Here is a 20,945-nt window from a genome sequence, read left to right on the forward strand (position 1 = left end):
AAAAAAAAAAAAAAAAAAAAAAAAAAAAAAAAAAAAAAAAAAAAAAAAAAAAAAAAAAAAACATTAAAAATTACAAAAAAAAAAGTTGCATTATGCATTGTTATCTAATATTATTTAATATTGGATACCCTGGTACGATTTATGATTACGAGTCCATCATTATATCACTATGTTGATTCTTACGAGTTTACCAATACTGACTAATCTCTAGTATTGAACGTGTCTTCATTGACAAGGGTTCACATAGTATCTTATTAGTTCGTCGAAGCATGAGATCACTCACCAAATTTGTATCAGATTAGTTGGTAGATATAGGGACGTGTTCTAGATGCATATGATATGTAGTGTCATTACGTTACTATGTGAAAATGTTAGAGGGTTTAGAGTCTGTATAATATGGTAGTAGTCGACAAGCACAAAGGTTGCTCCTTTTATTGTACTATTTGAGGAAACGATTGTAGGGAACAGTAAGGATGATAACAAGATTATCTGAACTCGGGTGAACTCAATGATTGAGATAAACTTAGATGAGCTAGATTATTTGAACTTGAGACGAAACTTCTACAATATAAATGAGTTTAGATGAGCTTAACAAGTCTTAACCACGATATTGGTAATGTTCGATATCCTAATAAGGAGAATTAGTCTATAACCTTAAGAAGTCCCAAGTGAACTACTTACTGAACATTTTTATGCTGATTCAAAGGGGTTGTCGGTTCTAGCATCCTTCATCTATATATATATATATATATATATACACACACACGTATAGTGGAGTGGTTGAGACGTATGGGCCCTAGAGAATGATGGCATTTATAAAACAAATGCTTTGTAGAATCTCTCAACTTTTTCCTCCTTTAATGGAAATGTATGTTAGAAGCATTCTAATAGACAGGAAATAAATTTATTAATATCCAAACTAATAATAAAAGGAATTTAGTGCATTTTATAGTGTTTTTCGAATAACTTTTTATTTTTTTTTAAAAAAAATTAATAATTTAGTGTTAGGTATAAATTCTTGAGGATTTAAATGATAATTTTTTTTATAAATTTGTAATAAATAAATAAATAAATACTTAAAAATTGATGGATTCCAAATTTTGTTTAAAGAAATAAGTTATCCAAAAATGATTTTAAGGAACAATAATAATAATAATAATTTTTCAGCAAAAAAAAAAAAAATTGTAATAGGTGAAACCAGTTTTTTAATTTTTTAATTTTTTTTTTATTGATTTGGCTGAATTTGACAAACTCGATCGGTTGGATGCCTCATTGGGCACTATCGGTAGGTGTCTCTCCCTCCAATCGTATTTCTTGTCTTCATCGGGCACTATCGGTAGGTGTCTTTACCTCTATTCTAGGCCAAGTCCTTTAGCTCGATTTTACCTTTACTCTAGGCTGACGTCCTTCAAATGCAATGTTGCATCTTGTCTCATCATCTTGATTCTTAATTATACGGCTCATGGTTTGTGATGCCATCACAAGTCTCGAGATGTCATCGACTTTTGTTCCATGCTTGAACACACTTATAAAAAATCAACCCATTAGTCAACTATATAGTCAAGACATCTAGAACATCCATCCATATGGATACTATTGAGTCATGAACCATCCATATAGAACATCCATCCTCGAGAGTAGGGTCATATACCAACCTTTTGACTCAAGGGTCAGAAACCTATGGTTGCGCACCAATGACAATTAAACTATTTTTAGAAACCAATTTCTAAATGAAGACGTCCAACACTCGTCTTACAGCACTTTGTATGCTATCACACACGTATGTGCCATGAGGTAGCTCACATAGGCCACAAAGCCTAGGGATGATGTAGAGCTGACACCATGGCTCCCTCTATAGTACCAAGTCGTTTTAGGTCTAACAGAAGTAGATATGATTTTGACAAACGTTCATCTGGTGTTGGATTGAGACTCATGTAGAACCCCAAATTTTGAGATTATGGCTCGAGGTTTTCTCATATCTCTTCGAGTCAGTCTATAACAATCTTTTCATCACCGTTACTTCTAATATTGCCAATTCCTTGGCTAAATTTCATGCACACTCTTCTTGATGTGTTGGATGATGCACCGTCCTCCTCAGTCGCGTCATCGCATCATGACACTTGTCTATCTCGACCCTCATGTGACCGAATGGATGCCACTCGAGTGTCACCTTTTCACTTATTGAACATGGGGTCACAACCTACTCTCTTCTCAGTATGGCTACAATATTCTCCCTCAATTAAAATAGTCATTATCCTCGATAACTTTCTAGATGCACAACTTGATCGTGGATTATGACATTCTCTCCCACTTAATCTCGGCATCATCTTGATGACAACCGAAATGTCGAACTCACTACTAACTAACTCATTGAAAATAATTGTACTTCAGAATGAATATGTGAAGTACGTATTATTTATGAGCTATCTCATTAACGTACCTTCCCTTGGTCTCCGAGACTTGACACATGAGCACGCAAACAACAACTTCCCAATGGTTTGGACTATCCCACCTTGGGCTATCTTGCCCTTTTCAAAGATTCAGTCTGAGACTCATTGGACAAACGATTTCAACTAGCATTGACATATCCTTGTTAAGAAGAGCCCGCCTTAAATATTGCCATCTTGGTCTCAACACACATAATCTCTGTGTCGCACATAACGATGCACCATCAAGGTGAGGCTCACAAGGCAACCATGACATTGATTTATTGTGGCACAAAACTATATAGTCGTGAAGTCGGAGAGATTGTACCCAACTCTTTCACGGGTTGGCACTAAACTTTAGCCAACTCTTAACTTAGCCACCTCATTTGGAAAACACTACAATGATGATCTCTCAGATCTTGCTGCAACTTCTCTCTTCATGTTGCTTACGTTCAGCGTGAGGCTCCCTTTTTGAGTAAATACTGGTCTCGATAACTCTTGTGAAGCTATCCACTTAAGCATGAGAAGATGACTCAAGGAACACATGTGTACTCACTTTTTGGAACAACTTTAGAAGCAAGCAACTCATATTCTCTTGTTCTTCCTCCACTCACTCAACTCAATTTCTCTCTACAATGACACGTCGTCTACCCATATTAACTTGCATTATACACAATCTGACACTTGGTCGATGCATGTCTCACTCGATCTTAGCTTATTTGCTTTCAACCATTAACATTATTCCTCTCATAGTAATGATTCTCTGGAAGGAACCCTACCTATTGCCTAATTTCAGATCTTGCTTCATGAAGAGTAAGACTTCCCTTAATGAGGTGTCAACACACGACACTCTTGAATTTGGAGGAGTCTGGCTTCAACCCTCAATCTATTTCTGATATCGACTACACAACTGCTCTACCCAAGCTAGTACTTATGACACACTTTTGAAGTTTTTATTCAACCAACTTTTTTTGTCTAACTACATACATTATGTGGCTCTAATACCAACTTTCATGGTTGTACATTTTCAACCATACAACGTCATGATCTTGACACACTCATGATAAGTCTTAAGAGAACTTTAAGCCCCATTACTATATTTTGCACCACTTGTGACCTTGTCGAACCTTAGGTGAGGTTCTCCTTCATCGATCAAACATAACTCATACAGAAACTAAGTCATCCACGCTCATGATAAGTATACGTATGTTCACTCGTTGCAACTCTAGCTGACTGCCACTACTCTAAGTCAAGTCCTTCGGCATGGTCTTGTCGCTACACAAGGCTAAGGTCCTTCAAATGCAATGTTACATCTCGTCTCATCATCTTGACTCTCAATGACATGGTTCACACTTCATGATGATCTCTAAGTCCTGAGATGTCAATGCCCTTCGTGGTTTGCTCAAACATGCTTATCAAAAATCAACTTATGAGTCAATTGGGACATCCCAAACATCCATTAATCTGGGTACTATTAAAAAAGGTACTATTTCATTTCCATGTCGGATCATTTATGAATACCATAATGGAGAGCAGCCCCATGTAACAACCTGTGAATCATGAGCATGGGCACACGGTCGACACACTCAAGACATCAAACACTCTCCTCGAAAATCTATTTCTAAAGGTAGATGCTCAAGATATTCGTCTTGCAACACTGCCCACACCATGACACAAGTGTGTGCTATGGAATAGCTCAGATAGATCATAGACATAATTTTGAGGTATATTAGGTTTTGCGAAGTTAACATGATTTTGTTGAACAATCATATGACCTCGTGGAGTGTTCGTCTAGTATCTGATTGACACAAAATTTGGGGAGCCTCCATCTTTCATATAGACAAACTTAAATTCAAAGCCACATATTAAAACCCGTGTTGGAACTAACTAACATGTTTCCAGTCTATTTTTTTGACACTTTTGTGGCTACCCTTGCCTCTAATGTAGATGAAACACTATCTTTCTCAATCATATCATGAAACTTGTACGTCTCGATCCTTATATGGTCAAATGGACGTCACCTGCATGTCGCCTTCAGATTGACTGCACATGGACGTCATAACATACTTTTTTCTTGATCATAAACTTGATGATGTAATTCTTATCATGAAAATTTTAATCAAAACTAAGCGATCATTTTTATTACGCAACGACTTAGTTCTTTATGTTTATAAAGTCATTCATACAATAATCAATTTATTGGTATTGTAACAGTCCAAGCTCATCACTATTAGATATTATTTGTTTTGGCGTGTTACATATCGTTGTAAGTCTCACAGTTTTAAAACTCGTCTCCTTATAAGAATGCTTCATTTCCCTCTCCAACAAGATGTGAGATCTCACAATCCACTTCCCTCATGGGCCAGCGTCTTCGTTGACGCACCACCCAAAGTCTACCTATGATACCATTCGTATCAATTCAAGCACACTGCTAGCTTTGTGATAAACCTTTGTGATCAAATTTCATGCTTCATGAACACTCATATATTTATGATTCAAAATCTCATTGTGATACCACAATTTGGAACTTTCAACTTTATGACTTTTCATATTGATGTATTATTCTCATCTAATCCACCAAACCCTATATTCCTTCTTTCCAAAACATTATATTCCAAACCTAAAACATCTCATTCTTGGAAGTTTTGGTCCCAATTTTCTTATTCTCAAACTTCTCACCAAACGAATCATACACGATCTTAGTTCTGAGGTTTGAATCCTACTTTTTCGAGCTGAATTTAAAAGAAAAGAGAAGAAAAACAAGATTCAATTAATAACCGAAAGAATAGGGACTTATATTAATCTTGTATATGTATTTGTCAACTTGAATATAGTTCAACTAGTTATTAGTTGATTAAGTTTTGAGTCATGTATTGACCCAAGTCCATGATTTGAAATCTGGATTTGACACCTGATAGCTTCGATATTCCCTTACATTCCTTAGGACATGGTCATGCTACTAACTCATCGTTTCTAAGAGTGAAAACTATTCCCACGAACCAACACAAGTTCTTTCAGTGTGTTTTTTCCTCACTCACATGCATCATAGAAAACTTCTCACAGAGGTTGCCTAGCACAGAGTTGTTACAAGCAAGAGCCATCTCTACTGCCTTTTTTCTTCTTTCATGAGGATCAAAGGGAAAGGGGTATTTATTGACGTTTTCATCCTCAGAATAGCACAAAAAAATAATTCCCTTCTTGGTATCCATAGGAATCAACTGAAGCTTTTATGATTGAGCCACCGAAAAAACAAAAAGTGAATCTTATTGGTATAGATAGTAACTTTCAATTCTTCTATGTCTTAGTTATTCTATCCTAAGGATCATTCTCATTCAGATGTGATCTCCAATTCATTCACGTACCCCTCCTTGACTCGGGTGTCACAAGTCCTCTCTCGGTAAACTATATATATATACTTACTAATAATTATTTAAATTATAGTTAAATATTATATTTTTTTTATTAAATTTCTTGATCATGCCTACCCATGGTAGCAATGATGATTGGATGAGAATGTTGGTTGCATGATGGCTTTCACATATAATATCTATTGTGGCAGCTATCCCACGATGCTAAAACAAAGAAGAAAAAAAAAAAAGTCAATTTTATAAATTTTGTTTAATTAATAAAATACTAATAGTTGCCATTATTACTATTTAATCCAAATTATTTGTAATTAAAATAATCTGGAGGGACATTTTTCAAATTTTACTAAGATTGGGGACCACTTTTTAAATAATATCTTAATTTTAGTTTTGTTCTATGATTACATAATCCAATTTTAAAATTTTAATTAAAGTTTAAAAATTATACGCCAATATTTTTTTTAATAAAACTTATTTGTTTGGAATTTGACTTGACTAAAAGTATTTTTAAATGGGAAATTATTATTTAAGAAAATAATAATAATGAATGAGAAAAAATTACCCATGGGGAATCCGTCTAAGATCCTTGCAAAAATAAATAGAAAATTGTGTGAGGATAAGAAATGAAATAGGTGGCGGGGATAGGGACGGAGAAGACTTCCTATCCCTGCCTCTTCCCTATGGACGTCTCAACCTAAAAGCTAGTTTAGGAGAGTGCCTATGACTTAGTAACGACCCTTCTAGGCATGTGATAAGTTTTGTTCGTCAACCTAAGTAAGCAAATAAAACTTGAAATATTTGATATATGAGCAGACAAACTCGTTGCTTACTAAATATTCTTATACTCATTTTTAGATGAGGGTAGAAGTGTTTGATTGGAGATGATAGCATGATCGATTTGAGGACTTTAGGGATCAAGTTTAACTTTGAATCTAATTTTTACTTGGTTGTGATCGATTAGAGGATTTTAGCATGATCGATTAGATGATGGTTTGTGACTCATGAACATCGAAAAGCAGGCCAATACAAAAGAAAGAAAGAAAATTGGTCGGGAGCCAAGGTCGCAATTTGGTGGCTACGTGTGTAGAAACAAGTCGAGAGCTAAGGCTGCAATTTCGTAAACTTGTCCTAAGAAGGGACTACATAGGTAGCTTAGCTCATGATGAGTGTCATTATTATATGTTACAACAATCAGGGGCCCCTTGAATAGGATCACTGGATTATAAACTCATCCTAAGACGGGGTGAGAGATACACGAAGGTAGACTTAGTGCTGGCTATCACACGGTTGCATCCCCCTAACTTTTTTACTCTATTGATGGAAAGGTTGCTCGTTAACCTCATATAGAGATATTCAAAGAGATGCACCATAATGTCCTATGACATGTGAGGATGTTGCGTTTCAACCCAGGAAACCAATTATTCAATCTCGAGATAATTCAACCAGATTTATGTTATGTCATCCAGTAGACCCACAACACTAAAAAAAGGTGAGCAACCAACAAACCTAGGATACCGATTATTCAGATCCAATTGGATAAAGTTTTCACATCATAAAGATCTATTAACAAGGTAGTTGCTTCTTCTGTTTTGGACCACATGCAATTTGATCATGTTTTATGTCGGGTCACAAGCTGGTTGATCACTACTTGCAAATTCAAATAGAGGTTCAAACTAGTTGTCCTATCTTAAGTAGGGTCATAAGCTACTTAGTTCCTTTTTTAGCGGGATTAGGTCCCTCAATTATATTTTTATCGTGTACGTTACATATCTAAAACATAGAAAGTGAGGTAGTTTGGGATTGTGGACAAGCTATTTAACCATTTGGATAAGACCTTAGATGGATTGAATTCACATGGACTTCAAAAACGACTTCAATTCAGTTAATAAATTTAATGTTTTCAATGTTATTAATGAACATCTACGATGGTACAATATTGTCTACTTTGAACATAAGCTCTTATAACTTTACTTTTAGTTTCCCAAAACACTTCGTACCAACGAAAATAGTGTTTCTTACTTATAAATCTATGATATTTTTTTCTTAACTAGTTAATATAGAACTTTCGAACATATGATTTTCTTCTTACTATATCAACATACGGGCTGGAAAAATCTTTTGAATCCATTCAAAATTTTGGTTGATCCAATTAGATTGTCTGGTTATTATTTTTTAATGATTTAAAAAATCATACTTATCCACAATTAATAACTAAAATTTTATGATGTTCAAGTTACAAACGTTAAATATTTTTAATCTTTTTAAAACTAGAGTAGAGTTCGGTTGGTTAGGTCAGAAAAATACGCCACAAAACTACTGAAAATTATAAATTAGGAACACTGTTAGGTTATGGAGTCTCATGTTTATTTTGTCAACGATTATAAAGCTGTAAATGACAATGGTCATAAATAGCTGTAAATAGTTATGTACAGTAAAAACTAAGGAGGGAAAGGTAAATAGTTATATATGCTAAAACTATATATAGTAAGCTGAAGCAAAGGTTTGATAATGTGCTTTCTATATTCTTTGTATTCTCATATCAGTAATCATCAATACAAAATCTTTTTAGTCAATATTCTTCTCTATCCTGTTCTTTGTGTTCGATCCACCTTCATTAAAATTAGGTTTTTTTTTTTTTTGGAAAAATCAAAACCAAAGTGGACAATATCATAGCTGGAGGTCCGTGATTCCTAACATAACTGACTCAAATTTTCAATTTTTTCGAAAATATAACCAACCAAAAAAAAAAAATCTAATCCAACCAAATTTTTATGGTTTGAGTTTAATAGTCTTAGTCAAATTATCTGAGTTATATGAACCTCCGTTATTGAATCCATTCATATTTGAATACAACTCATTTATTATAATATTTTTGGAATAATAATTTAAGCATAAATAATTTTAATTTTAATTTTAATTTTAATGGAGGTAAAGAATGAAAATTTAATTTAAATTTAAATTTTAAAATAATTTATAATATGTCATCCCAGGTTGTTTGGGAGTCACGCCGATCTCACCCTCCCCCTCCTTTTTGACCTTCTAGAAGAACCCCGTTTGGAGACGTGTCAAATACAAACTCTTACTTTCACACTTTTTTTTTTTTTTATATTATATTATATTATTTTATAATTATAATTATAATTAATATTATCTTTTAAATTAATTTGAAAGCTTTTGAAATTATTGTTATTATTTCCATCACGTGTGCATGTTGACTATTCATTTCTTACGGAGCAAGTACATTATTTGCATACATTAAATAAACTTAATTAATCATAAATTTAGATTAAATAAGTAAATTAGTCAAAAAAAAATTATAAAAATTAACTAAAATAAATTCAACCCAAAAACTATATTTTTTTTAATTTTTATAGGAAAAATATAACGATGAATTGAAAATGAAGAATTTCTATGTATTAATAAAATTTTATAAATAGTTTTAAATAGCAATGAAAAAATAAATGTTTATATTGTTGACCATGGCTCAATAGGCTTCCGATGTGGGAGCACTAACATTTTTTTTCTTAGACGATGTCGTTTTGAGCTGGTGCCAATTATTTGTTTGATTGTCATTCATTCAGATCTCTTTATGCCAAAGTGGGAGACATAATCATATTTTAGATTTGGTTTTTTTTAAAAAAAAAAAAAATTATTAACTTATTTTAAAAATAAATTATTTTCAACCCTGTTATCAATGTCCTCGTTTAATAAACGAGCCTATTAAACCTAAAATTAAGGGTTCCAATACCAATGACATTAACCCTTCTTTTAGGACTTAACCTAAAACTAACGAGCCTATAAAACCTAAAATTTAGGGTTTCGATACCAATGACATTAACCCTTCTTTTAGGACTTAACCTAAAACGGCATAGACTCGCTGAATTAGTATAAAATTACTTAATATCAATTAAAATACATACCTGAGTTAGTCATAATTGACTCCTTCCTTTAAAGGTTAGTGTTTGATCTTCTAGAGCCCCGTCACAGTAACTACCTATCATTATAAACATGAGAGGGGCGACTCCGTGCCTATACTAGCTAAGAAATGATGCAGGCTTGTATAATTGACTCATCACTACTAGAGGTTCATTGGCAATTTTCTAGCAATTTCATGATAACGTGAAAAGGTACAATCATAACTATGGGGGAGTGTTTTCGTGCCTTAACGAACTAAGATCACCAAGTCTAAACATGAGAATCATCATGTTTGTTTAAATTAGTACACGACATTATTCAAGCGAAAAATAACTGTCTAAAAGTAACATTGTTCCATGGCTTCCACCATAGCTACTGATCAAGATAACATCATGCATAAAGTCCCATGATTTTCATACGTAACATAACGTTAATATCATTTTCTTTCTCCTCTCATTCATAACATATTTCATATATGCATCATGTATACATATCATCACATCATCCATCACATAACTGTGTATGGCAAAACATAACATTACATACATAATATCGTATCCACATGCATACATATTGATAAGCAAAATATAATTAATATTGAACATGCAGAAGCCAAATGGCCTAGACAGAAATGGCTTCAATAGTAGTATAAAATTTATATAACAAGCTGCCTAAGTCGAGAAGCCGAGGAGTTGAGACAACCGTGCCGCCGAGCCAAATTGATCGAGCTGTGCTAACCCAAGCCAAGGTCGAGCTAAATTTGAGTTGCGACCGGGAAAAGTCACGCGCGGTGGACGTGTCAAGCTGACAGAGGACACGTACACGCCGCAGTCGAGACGCGGGCATACAGGTCAGGTTGTGGGTCTCGAATCGACGGGCGGCCAGGCCTTCTGCTTTTAATCGAATGTTGGGCCGTTAATGATTGGGCTGGACTCCTGCTAGTTGAAATAGGTTGCGATGGGTCTTGAGCTGGGCCGAAGCGAAGTGGGCTGAATAGTTGGTCTTACTCCTTGAGACGAAGGGATAAAAAGGTAGTCGCCTTAGAATCTGTTACAATATTAGCGGTTACCAGGGACGTTTAGGGGTTCGCCAACTAACTCCTAGCCATAAGCCTAACTCGATTGTCAGGGGTCCGTGTAACTATAAAACTGGTCATTTTATTGTTGATGGTACCTTGTGGGGACTTATAGGAAGTTTGCCCGCTAATTTTCTATTAGTGAACTTATCATGACTGGGGTCCAGTGGTACGAATTTATGTCCTAAAGTCTTGTAATTAATTATTTAGTTTTTAACAATAATTTTTATTATTTTATTTGTAATTTAATTGTTATCAATGGTATGAAAATCTAAGGTAATTAATGTAATCTTGAACAGTATGTGGTGGACATATAAGAGGATTGTGTTCTAATAACCTAAAAAGTCTATAGTATATAGATAAGGTTGGGTGCCTTATCCTAGTAACACTACTGATACGACCCACGTTGTAATCGTTACAAATGATTTGATCCAAATCGTTTATGTGGAGACATGTAAGTGGTGTATCCTATACAATGAGTTTGTATAAGGCTGGACCAAGAAATATTTAATCTCTCTTTATAAATCCGTTAATTGGGAAGATTAATATTTTACATGATGATCATATGCGCCTCGATCTTAATCCTGAGTGAGTTATGAACTTCCATTTGTGATTTACATGGATAAGAATGACTCTTTTAGCCGATTCAATATGCCTATCATTTTGGGGACTAAACCAAATAGGGAGTTGGGAACATAATATCATAAAATGGAATTCACTCCTTTCCGTATAAAGAGAGTAGATGAGTTATTCTCTTAAGTACTGATTTCGGGACTTGAACAATGGGGCCTTACCCTCTCATTAGCCTTAAAGGGACTTGGTTTATGATTGAATCATAAACAAATGGTTTATTAGAGAATTAGTGGTACTTGAGATGAAAGATGTAATTACAGGGGTAAAACATACTTTTGACCCAACTGTAATTATGAACCACTCGTGAAGGATTAACTTGCTTGTAATGGTTATATCGATGGACATAACTTGTTCTACCTACATAAGAGTACAATTCTAGGTCTATAGATGAGCGACTTATAGTTAATGAATAGAAATTAATTAATTAAAGAGTTTAATTAATTAATTTTGTATTGGAGGTCGTAATCTATAGGTCTATAAGGTCTCTTACTAGGTTATAGTAATGTTAAAAGGTTCAATTTATTTGAAAGAAAATTTAAACGGTTCAAATTGATATTTAGTATATTAGATATATTAAATGTAAAGAAATATTAAATATATTAAATAAATAGACAAAATATATTTAATTTGAAGGGTTTAAATTAATATTTAATATATTAGACGTATTAAATATAAATGAAAAAAAATATATATTAATTTGAAGAGTTCAAATTAATATTTAATATATTAGGTATATTAAATAAAAAATATATTTATTACATTTGATACAATTAAATATTAAATCAAATTTTTTATACGTTAAATATATTTATAATTTGTATAAGATTCAAATGAGTTAAATATATATTACGATATCTTATAATATCTAAATATGATTTGTATAAAATATTATATCCTAACATATTAAATATGCAAATATATTATTTCACAAATATTCTCCAACAGTCCCTATAAATAAGATCTTTGGGTTGAGCTAAAGAGATACGATTCCTCCCAGTCTGGAGAATGAAATTACATCTCTATAGAATTCTCAAAACTCTTTCTTCTTCTCCAATTCCTTTGTGATTTTCTTTCAAGAGGCTCCTACAAGCATTGGTCTTATGTTCGAGTCATAGCAAGGAAGATCTTGTGGAATGTTGAAGAACTTCTGCATGGTTGAAATACTCCGAGAGTCTTGCAAGCTAGGGTTTCTACAAAGATAGAGTTCTTACTCTCGTATTTATTGATTTTCTTTTAATGCATAATAAAATCAAAACGGTTCCCAATGATTCCGCTACGTGGATGAAGAGTTCATTCCTTTTAGGTACATTAGAGTTGGTCAAAAATTACTGTTCATGCATATGATATTAGCGGTTATCCCAAGATGATTAGGGGTTGCCAACTAACTTCTAATCGTAAACTTGACTCGATTGTCAGGGGTCCGCGTAACTATAGAACTGACCATTTTATTGTTGATCGTACCTTGTAGGGACTTATAGGAAGCTGCCAGTTAGTTTTCTTTAAGTGAATCTGCCACAAGTGGCAAGAGTCTTCCGTGGTACACTTAAGAATTGATCAATTCTCAGAATGCATGAACCCTGAGCACCAAGGTCACGCCTCGAGTGCTTTGAGATATGATAACGATGATGAGAGATTAGCAGAAACGACTAACCAGGAGACCTAGAAAATCTAAGAATATTATGAGGGTTGGAGGTCTAGATAGGACCATAAACCAAGAGAGTAGAGTGAGAAATCTTAGGGTGTAATTTAGGAAGAAGCCTATACGGGATAACGAATCCCAATAGGAGAATAAGATACCGAACGTAGGAACAAGATTAATAAGACTTACTAACGAAATATGAACACCAACAAACTCATCCCTACTACTCCAACTTTCTTTTCAGGTGGAGATTGATGTAGCGGTCGAGGCGGAGGCACACGGGGCTGTTGGCTATAGAGAGTCCCATCACATTTGGGTCTCGAGTTTTTTTTGTACTTACCTTTAAATATGGTCTTTCATGTATTGTATTTTAGTGGCTTTTTTTTTTTTTTTAATAAAAACAAAATTAATTTTCAAATTACATGCATGTGTTCAAATGTTTTAAGTAAATAAATTTAATTTAAACGTCGCCCCTCTTATCTGAGCTCGGGTTATGGAAGAAGGAACTGAGAAGAAAGTATTTCAATGCAGTCAGATTAGTCAACATTTCTATGTTTCGATGCAACAACAAGTTGTTATTTGTAACAAGTAGTTTGGTTAATTGGTCGGAGAGATTCGAACTCTCATGAGGAACCTCATGTACTTAGCCTAGCACGCACACGCCTTAACCACTCGGCCAAAACGACATATATTTTGTGCAATAGAGGTCTAAGTTATACAAAAATTTGAAAGCCAAACGTTCTCATTAGAAATCATCACCTGAGAGATTCAAACGCTCGCGAGGAAACCCCATATACTTGGCAGGCAAACGCCTTAACCACTCGGCCATAGCAACACATGGTCTTTGGCTTTAGAGGTCTAATCTATACAAAATTTGAAAGTCAAACTTACTCTAATAGATTTTCAAAAACAAAAATATGTATACATACAAATTTCTTATTAACCTCAAATTCAAATAATTTATAGTCTGTGGTCAAGTTATAGATCTCTCGTAAGTAGAGGTAGAACGTGTTATATGTAGGTCGAAAGAAGAGTATTCTACATGTTTATCAAGCATACGAGTGCATGTCGTATTTTACTATCATTGTATGTTGATGACATTGCTACTCGTATGAATAGAATATTTAACATCTAAACTATTTCATTATTTTGCTAGGAAAGACTTGGGTGTGCTAGGTTACTTTCTCGACGTTAAAGTCATATACTCCTCTAAATGTTATTGATTATCTCAACTAAAGTATATAGTTGATTTGTTTAGCCGTACACGTCTCAATAACAACAAGATTGTCAATACTTCTCTTGAGATCAATGTCCAATACTCTCCGTCAAATGGACTTTGTCGTATCCTAGTTTATATCATACTATTGTTGGAAGCTTATCGATCTTACTGTGACTCGTCTAACTATTGTGTATTTAATCAATTTGGTTCATCAATTCGGTTCTTACAATAGTTCATGGATACTCTTCATAATGTTGGTGTCTTTGAAATACTCCGATTTAGAATTTTCTTTCACATTATCTTTAGACACAACTTTAGATTTATGTGCTACTCTAATGTTAAATTAAATAGTGCGTATAGTTTTTTATGAGCAAACCAAGCACATTGAAATTTACTGTAATAGCCCAAGGTCCACCACTACCAGATATTATCCTCTTTGGGTTTTCTCTTTTGTGTTTTCGTTTTCAGTATAGTTTTTGTTATGAGCAAACCAAACACATTGAAATTTATTGTAACCGCCCAAGGCCTACTGCTATAGATATTGTCCTCTTTGAGTTTTCTCTTTTGGGTTTTCCCTTTCAGGCTTCTACTCGAGGTTTTTAAAACGCGTTTACTAGAGAGAAGTTTTCATATCCCCTCTACAACTGATGTGGGATCTCACAGTTCGGGCTTTCTCTTTTGAGTTTTCCCTTTCAAGCTTCCACTCAAAGTTTTTAAAACGCGTCTACTAGGAAGAGGTTTCCACATCCCCTCTACAACTAATGTGGGATCTCACAATTCGGGCTTTCTCTTTTGGGCTTTCCTTGATGTGGGATCTTACAATTCACCCCCCTTCGGGGCCAGTGTCCTCGTTGGTACTCGTTCCTCTCTCCAGTCTGGGATCTCACAATCCACCTCTCTACGGGTGGCCAACACTCTCTGTGATGTCCTACATTGGTTGGGGAGGAGAACAAATCACCATTTATAAGGGTGTGGAAACCTTCCCCTACCAGACGCGTTTTAAAGCCTTGAGGAGAAGCCCGAAAGGGAAAGTTCAAAAAGGACAATATCTGCTAGTGGTGGATTTGGACCGTTACACTCTTGCTGGCACATCACTCAGTGTTCACCTCCATTCGAGACTAAACAACCTTACTGACACACCGCTCGATTCTGACTTTGATACCATTTGTAACCAAACTAAAGCAAGCACGATCAATTTTGTAAAAGTTTCAAGAAGATTCAAAGGTCATGAATTCAAATGTCATAATAGTAAAATTAAATTTTCAGGTCATAAAATTGCAATCTCTAAAATGCATTTTAAAAAATGAAAAACTCGGAAAAGAAAAGTCCAAAGAATACAATATCTACTTTGCTGTTGCTGTGAGCGGAAGATGCTTGCTTTTTTATTTTATAGTTTGGATTTCAAGTCTTATTTTGTAGTCAGAAATGATTTCAAATCCGTTCGTCCTAAAGTTTCAAATGGAAATGGGCAGTGTGTTTGTTCTAAAGAAACATTTTAGTACAAACTAGCAGTAGATACAATTCCATTAACAACGATAATTGTCAAAAATTTATGAGAGAACAAGGCAAACAAGTTTACAACAACCTCAAATCTCTCTCATACATGACACGTTTATATTATATAACAAGTACGAAAAGCAGTATATTAGATCTGAATAGAATTTCCAAGCGCCTCGAAGGATCGATTAGCTCGTATAAACGACCTAGGTTGCTTCGTAACTGCAGCTAAAATATCAGCATAACCCACAACTCCAACCAAAATTTCATCATTTTCATCCTCAGTTACCCACACATGGCTTGCCTTATGAGAAAGCATCTGAGCCATAACAGCAGCCAATGAACTTGTTACTCTACATGTCAAAGGAGCACTTCTGCCCCGGTACATGCTCCGACTGATCCTCAATGCCGGGCTCGATGGCTTGAATCCGATGCTTCTACTGCTGAATTTCCTTACCCGTTTTTCACCACCAGCATTAGCACGGTCGTTCTCGCAACCGTTAGCATTGGTGGATAGATCAGGGACAATACGTGAGGCCATGTTGTCTTCCGCCCCCATCACGAACTGCCCAGCAGAAAGATTGGCTAAAACCCAAGCAGCAGCCAAGTAATTGCATTTCCAGAGTTTGGAGGCTGAGATCTCTCCAATGATCCTGTATTGATTATCATGCATGTTTTCCACCACAGCAACTGCAGTAGGATCATCTGGAAGCTTATGAGTGATATCGATTGCAGGAGTCAAGGCGTCGATCGAGCAGTAGTTTGGGTTGATGACCCCTAGTGTAGAGATGGAGGATAGAGGGAGAGGAGCAAGGGCACCGAGACAACCAATAAGGAAACGGATGACATCTTCCCTTGAGAGACAACAAAACTTATCGTGACAAGTAGATGTCGAAGACGACGATGGGTGGTTAGCATTTACGTTGAGGTTATTGCTGCTACCGACAGAGGTATCAACGTTCTTCAACCACTTACCATTATAGAGAACGGAAAACCTTTTGCTCATTCCTTTCCACACCACACTTTTTCGGATTAGAAGACGCCTCACACCTTGCTTCATCATTTCTAATGCATCAATCAATCTTTTACATGGACAGATCAAGAGGTTAAATCAATTGAATGCCACACCCACGCAGTAAATGAGTGAAATATACACGGGAATGCAAGAACAGGGCACCCCAAGAAGAGCCTAACTAATCCAGGAAATGGCTACAATCAAGCAAAATAAGACTTCAATGGAAGTTATAAAAATGTTTAAACACGAAAACGTAAAGAGAAGCATGGAATCTATTAAGGGATCACAACTCTCCTACAGATCTTTCAACCCCTCTAAAAATTCTAGTTTCTTGGGTCAAAAGCATATAAAAGGATCTAAACCACAGTGAGTTCAGGAACGAGGGAGAAAAACATTTCGTGGTCATACTCACAGATCTTGCCTTATGAATCCATGAACAATTCTGATATCAAAACGGAATAGGAGATCCCACATCTATTGGGGAGGAGAACGAAACATTTTTATAAGGGTTTTCTTTGTTGTTCTTAGATTTCTCCTGTTCCTTTTTCATTATCTTTTCATATAACAATGAAAGTTTTTTTATAAGGGTGTGAAAACCTTTCCCTAGCCGACACATTTTAAAAACCTTGAGCGAAAGTCCGAAAGGGAAAGCCTAGAAAGGACAATATCTGCTAGCGGTGAGCTTGGACAGTTATAAATGGTATCAGAGCCAGACATCGGACGATGTGTCAACGAGGAGATTGAGCACCGAAAAGGGGTGGACATGAGGCAATGTGCCAGCTAGGACGCTGGGCTCGAAGGGGGTGGATTAAGGGTCCCACATCGATTGGAGAAGGGAACAAGTGTCAACGAAGACGCTGGGCCCCACATCGGTTGGGGAGGAGAACGAAACAATTTTTATAAGGGTTTGGAAACCTCTCCCTATTAGACACTTTTTAAAAACCTTGAGGGGAAAGCTCAAAGAGAACAATATCTGCTAGCGGTGGGCTTGAGCCGTTGCATCAATAGATCAATACACTTTGAAGAAAGAACTTTTTGTTAAACAATCATGACTCATAAGACCCATAACACTGAAAACTAGTCAAAAACAGTGAAAAATAATCTAAAGTTCACAGGCATATAGATTGCAATAGGATCAAAATTCTGGAAAAAGAAAAAAGAAACAGTATAGTACTACTTTTGGTAGCATTCAATAGAAGCACTTCATGAACAATTTACAAAATTCCATCAACCAAACATAGAACAAGCCTCTTAAATTCTAATCAGATGATCAATTATTAACAAAACAAAACACCATAGACATTAACATATGAAACAAAGAGGCTAACCTTGTTGCAGGATCGACCTGTCTCAACAACGAATGATTGGGAACTACAGCCTCCGAAACTGGAGTCTTCATTGCCCTATCTTGATCCTTTTGATTCTCCGTTCGAGCCAGAAAGGCGACGATATCCAAAGACGAGAGAATTCCTACAAATCTCCTCTGTTTCATTTCAGCATTCTCAATAATTCCATGACTTTTCCTCATCCAAATTGGTATCCCACACTCCGTCGACTCTCTGATCACCCGAATTGCCGTTTCAATCGTCTCCGTCTCATAAAACTCAACCATCTCCGGCTTTCCTACAGTCAGATCCCCAACCACATGATACAAAAACACTGATGCCATGATAATTCTTCACCTCTCTGCAATAAAGCCAACCAAAATCTAAAGAATCCAATCTTATAACATCAATCTTCAACACAAACCTCCTCAAACAATCCAAGATCAGTATCAACAGCGCATGCAGGGCACTGATTTCCAGGAAATCCAGGATTAAAAATCTATACAGAACAAAAAAAAATGGAAAGATTCTTCACTTCTTCTCCGATTTCAGATCCAACATGACAATTATTCAATTAAAAAAAAAAAAAAAAAACCCTAAGTACAAGAATCAAGAATAAGATAATATTAAATTAAACTCCGCATACAGCAACAAAAAAGATGAGCGTAAAGGAAAGTACCGAGGCTCGCATCGTTAGGTCTCAAATTTCTCGGGAACCGAACGGCGGAGAGAGAGAGATAGAGAGAAACCGGAAAACCCGGTGAAAAGGGAAAAAGCTATAAAAGGGAATGAAGGAAAATAAGCAAAAGATCAAACCCAGTAATAGACAATCTACAGAGCCTCAAAAACAAGGAGCAAAGAGAATCCGCCATTGATGATGAAGAACCGATTGGAAGAAGGTACAGAGTGAATGTCCTTGAAAAATCGCTCGATCAGCTCAAACCCACCACCCAACAACGCAACAAAAACAACAAGAAACAGTTAATGGATAGCTCTGTCAATCGACGCAGAAGAATTTGGTCATTTTCCTCGTAGAAAGAGGACAGAGTTTGCAATCAAAGTGGAAATTTGAACATTCGCCTCATTTTGCTTTTTTGCCGTTAATTATGATTAAGTTCGTGTGGAACATAAAAAGTAATTATTACTTATTATCCCAATAAATATTTTAATTTTATTAAAAATAAAATTTTAAATAAATAGCACGAACCAACCAAAATTTATAGTTGGATTGAATTAGGTTGTTTGAATTGAAAAATAGATCATTCGAATAATTGGGCTAGATTTAAAAATGTCTCATTTTAAAATCAAATTTATAGACACGTGTAATTTTTATCTCTAATAAATTTATTTAATTGTATTAATTTATATCTTAATCTTAAATGTTTGTAGCAACTTTGGAAGAAACTTTCTCGAATCAATTTTTTATTTCATTTTAATTTTTACTTATTCTACACGTCTTTTGTTAATTATTATCGTTTGAAATTAAATTATATTTTAAATAGAAAAATTATGACATTTTTGTAATTTTCTTATTGTCTAAAACTTATTATTTGAACACAAATTTTAACAATTTAACGTGCAAATTTCATCCTTAAAATGATTTTTTTTTAATAAAAAATTATTACAATTTTGCACACCAACCTAGCCCATGGTTCAAATTCAAGTTAAGCCCAAAAGGCACATGAGCCCAGCCCCAACACTGCATAGGAGCCCAACCCATCAGCCTGAGCCCACGTAGGTCACAAAACCTAGAAGCATGCGAACAACCCAGCTTCCGGTCAATGCGATCCACCCTCCCTAACTGTAACGACTCAAGTCTCGTATTCGGATCAGGATTCAGGATCCAGGATCCAGATTCAATACCTATGACTCCGACGTTACCTACCTCCCCTGTAACATGGTAATCTTACCTACTATCCCAACATCAATACAAGTTCTTTTAACATATTTTGTCTTCATTCACATGTATATAAATAAAATTATTCACATGTATATAAATAAAATTATTAGAAGCTCGTCCAACGTAGAATATGGATTTCTCTGATTTAAACTTTTCTTAGTCATCCAATTTTCAAAATCGCTCTCATTCAAATGTGGTTTCGGTTCATTCATGTATCATTCCTTTATTTGGGTGTCACACTAACGATGCACACGTGCTACTCCACCCCAATTGATTCTTCCTAGTTGTGACTCATGTCTTGGTTCGACCCTTTGCACTCCATCACTTCACCCCGCTTAGTAGTTTAGATGACTCATATTGCCTTTTATTTATTTATTTATTTATTATGTAAAATAAGCCAATTAGGAGTTGTGATGTTAGGTCTGTGGATAAGCTCTAAGCTTAATTTGTTTGAATGGGTGAAATATTATCAGCGAAATTGGATTAGTAAAGCTGAATTTAGGAATGTTCACCAAAGTAAACTTACGAGCATCAATTTGAGCTTGAATGATAAATGGACTCACTATTAGAATGCTCGGAGGCTAGTTGGATGAAATTATTATGTTTTATAGGTAACACATATTTTGCTTATTGCATGTTATATGATAATGATATGATAATATCATATAAATGTGGAGATCCGTTATTCTGTTTAGGGTTACTTATCTTCTGATATCGAAGAGGAAACTTCTCTATTTACATAGTTCTAATGACTTGTTTGACCTTGGTTGACTTTGACCCGGGAGAGTTTGGACTAAATTAACAATTTCTTTTAAAAAAAATTTGAATTTTTTTAAAAGTTTTAAATTTTAATTATTATAAAAGATTTTTAAAAATTAAAAAATAACATTTATTAATTTAGCCATATTTAAACAGAGAAAAAAACAGTCATTTTTA

General features: G+C 34.9%; 1 protein-coding gene across 4 annotated transcripts; it reads right to left on the reverse strand.

The window, feature by feature from the left end:
• Positions 1–15,765: 15,765 nt before the first annotated feature.
• Positions 15,766–19,184, reverse strand: LOC111491884 (CBS domain-containing protein CBSX6-like). Of its 4 annotated transcripts, none has more exons than XM_023140960.1 (3): positions 18,926–19,184; positions 18,113–18,608; positions 15,766–16,851 (listed from the first exon to the last, which is right to left on the reverse strand). In XM_023140960.1, the coding sequence occupies exons 2-3, from the start codon at positions 18,451–18,453 to the stop codon at positions 15,918–15,920; spliced, it is 1,275 nt and encodes a 424-aa protein (XP_022996728.1). In that variant the 5' UTR covers positions 18,454–18,608; positions 18,926–19,184; the 3' UTR covers positions 15,766–15,917. The 4 variants fall into 4 exon arrangements, with proteins under 4 accessions (XP_022996728.1, XP_022996729.1, XP_022996726.1 ...); XM_023140961.1 differs by having other exon boundaries at positions 18,113–18,470; positions 18,789–19,184; XM_023140958.1 differs by having other exon boundaries at positions 18,789–19,184.
• Between the last annotated feature and the right edge of the window lie 1,761 nt (positions 19,185–20,945).

Source organism: Cucurbita maxima, unplaced genomic scaffold, assembly GCF_002738345.1.
Source record: "Cucurbita maxima cultivar Rimu unplaced genomic scaffold, Cmax_1.0 Cma_Scf00017, whole genome shotgun sequence".
In the NCBI taxonomy this organism is placed as follows: Eukaryota; Viridiplantae; Streptophyta; class Magnoliopsida; order Cucurbitales; family Cucurbitaceae; genus Cucurbita; species Cucurbita maxima.

What these genes read in the sequence shown, in the direction of transcription:
- LOC111491884 (XM_023140960.1), bottom strand. Translation starts at nt 18,453, where the DNA reads ATGGCATCAGTGTTTTTGTATCATGTGGTTGGGGATCTGACTGTAGGA. An exon ending in CAGGTCGATCCTGCAACAAG is followed by an intron (nt 16,852 to 18,112) that starts GTTAGCCTCTTT and finishes TCCATGTAAAAG; the next exon opens with ATTGATTGATGCATTAGAAA.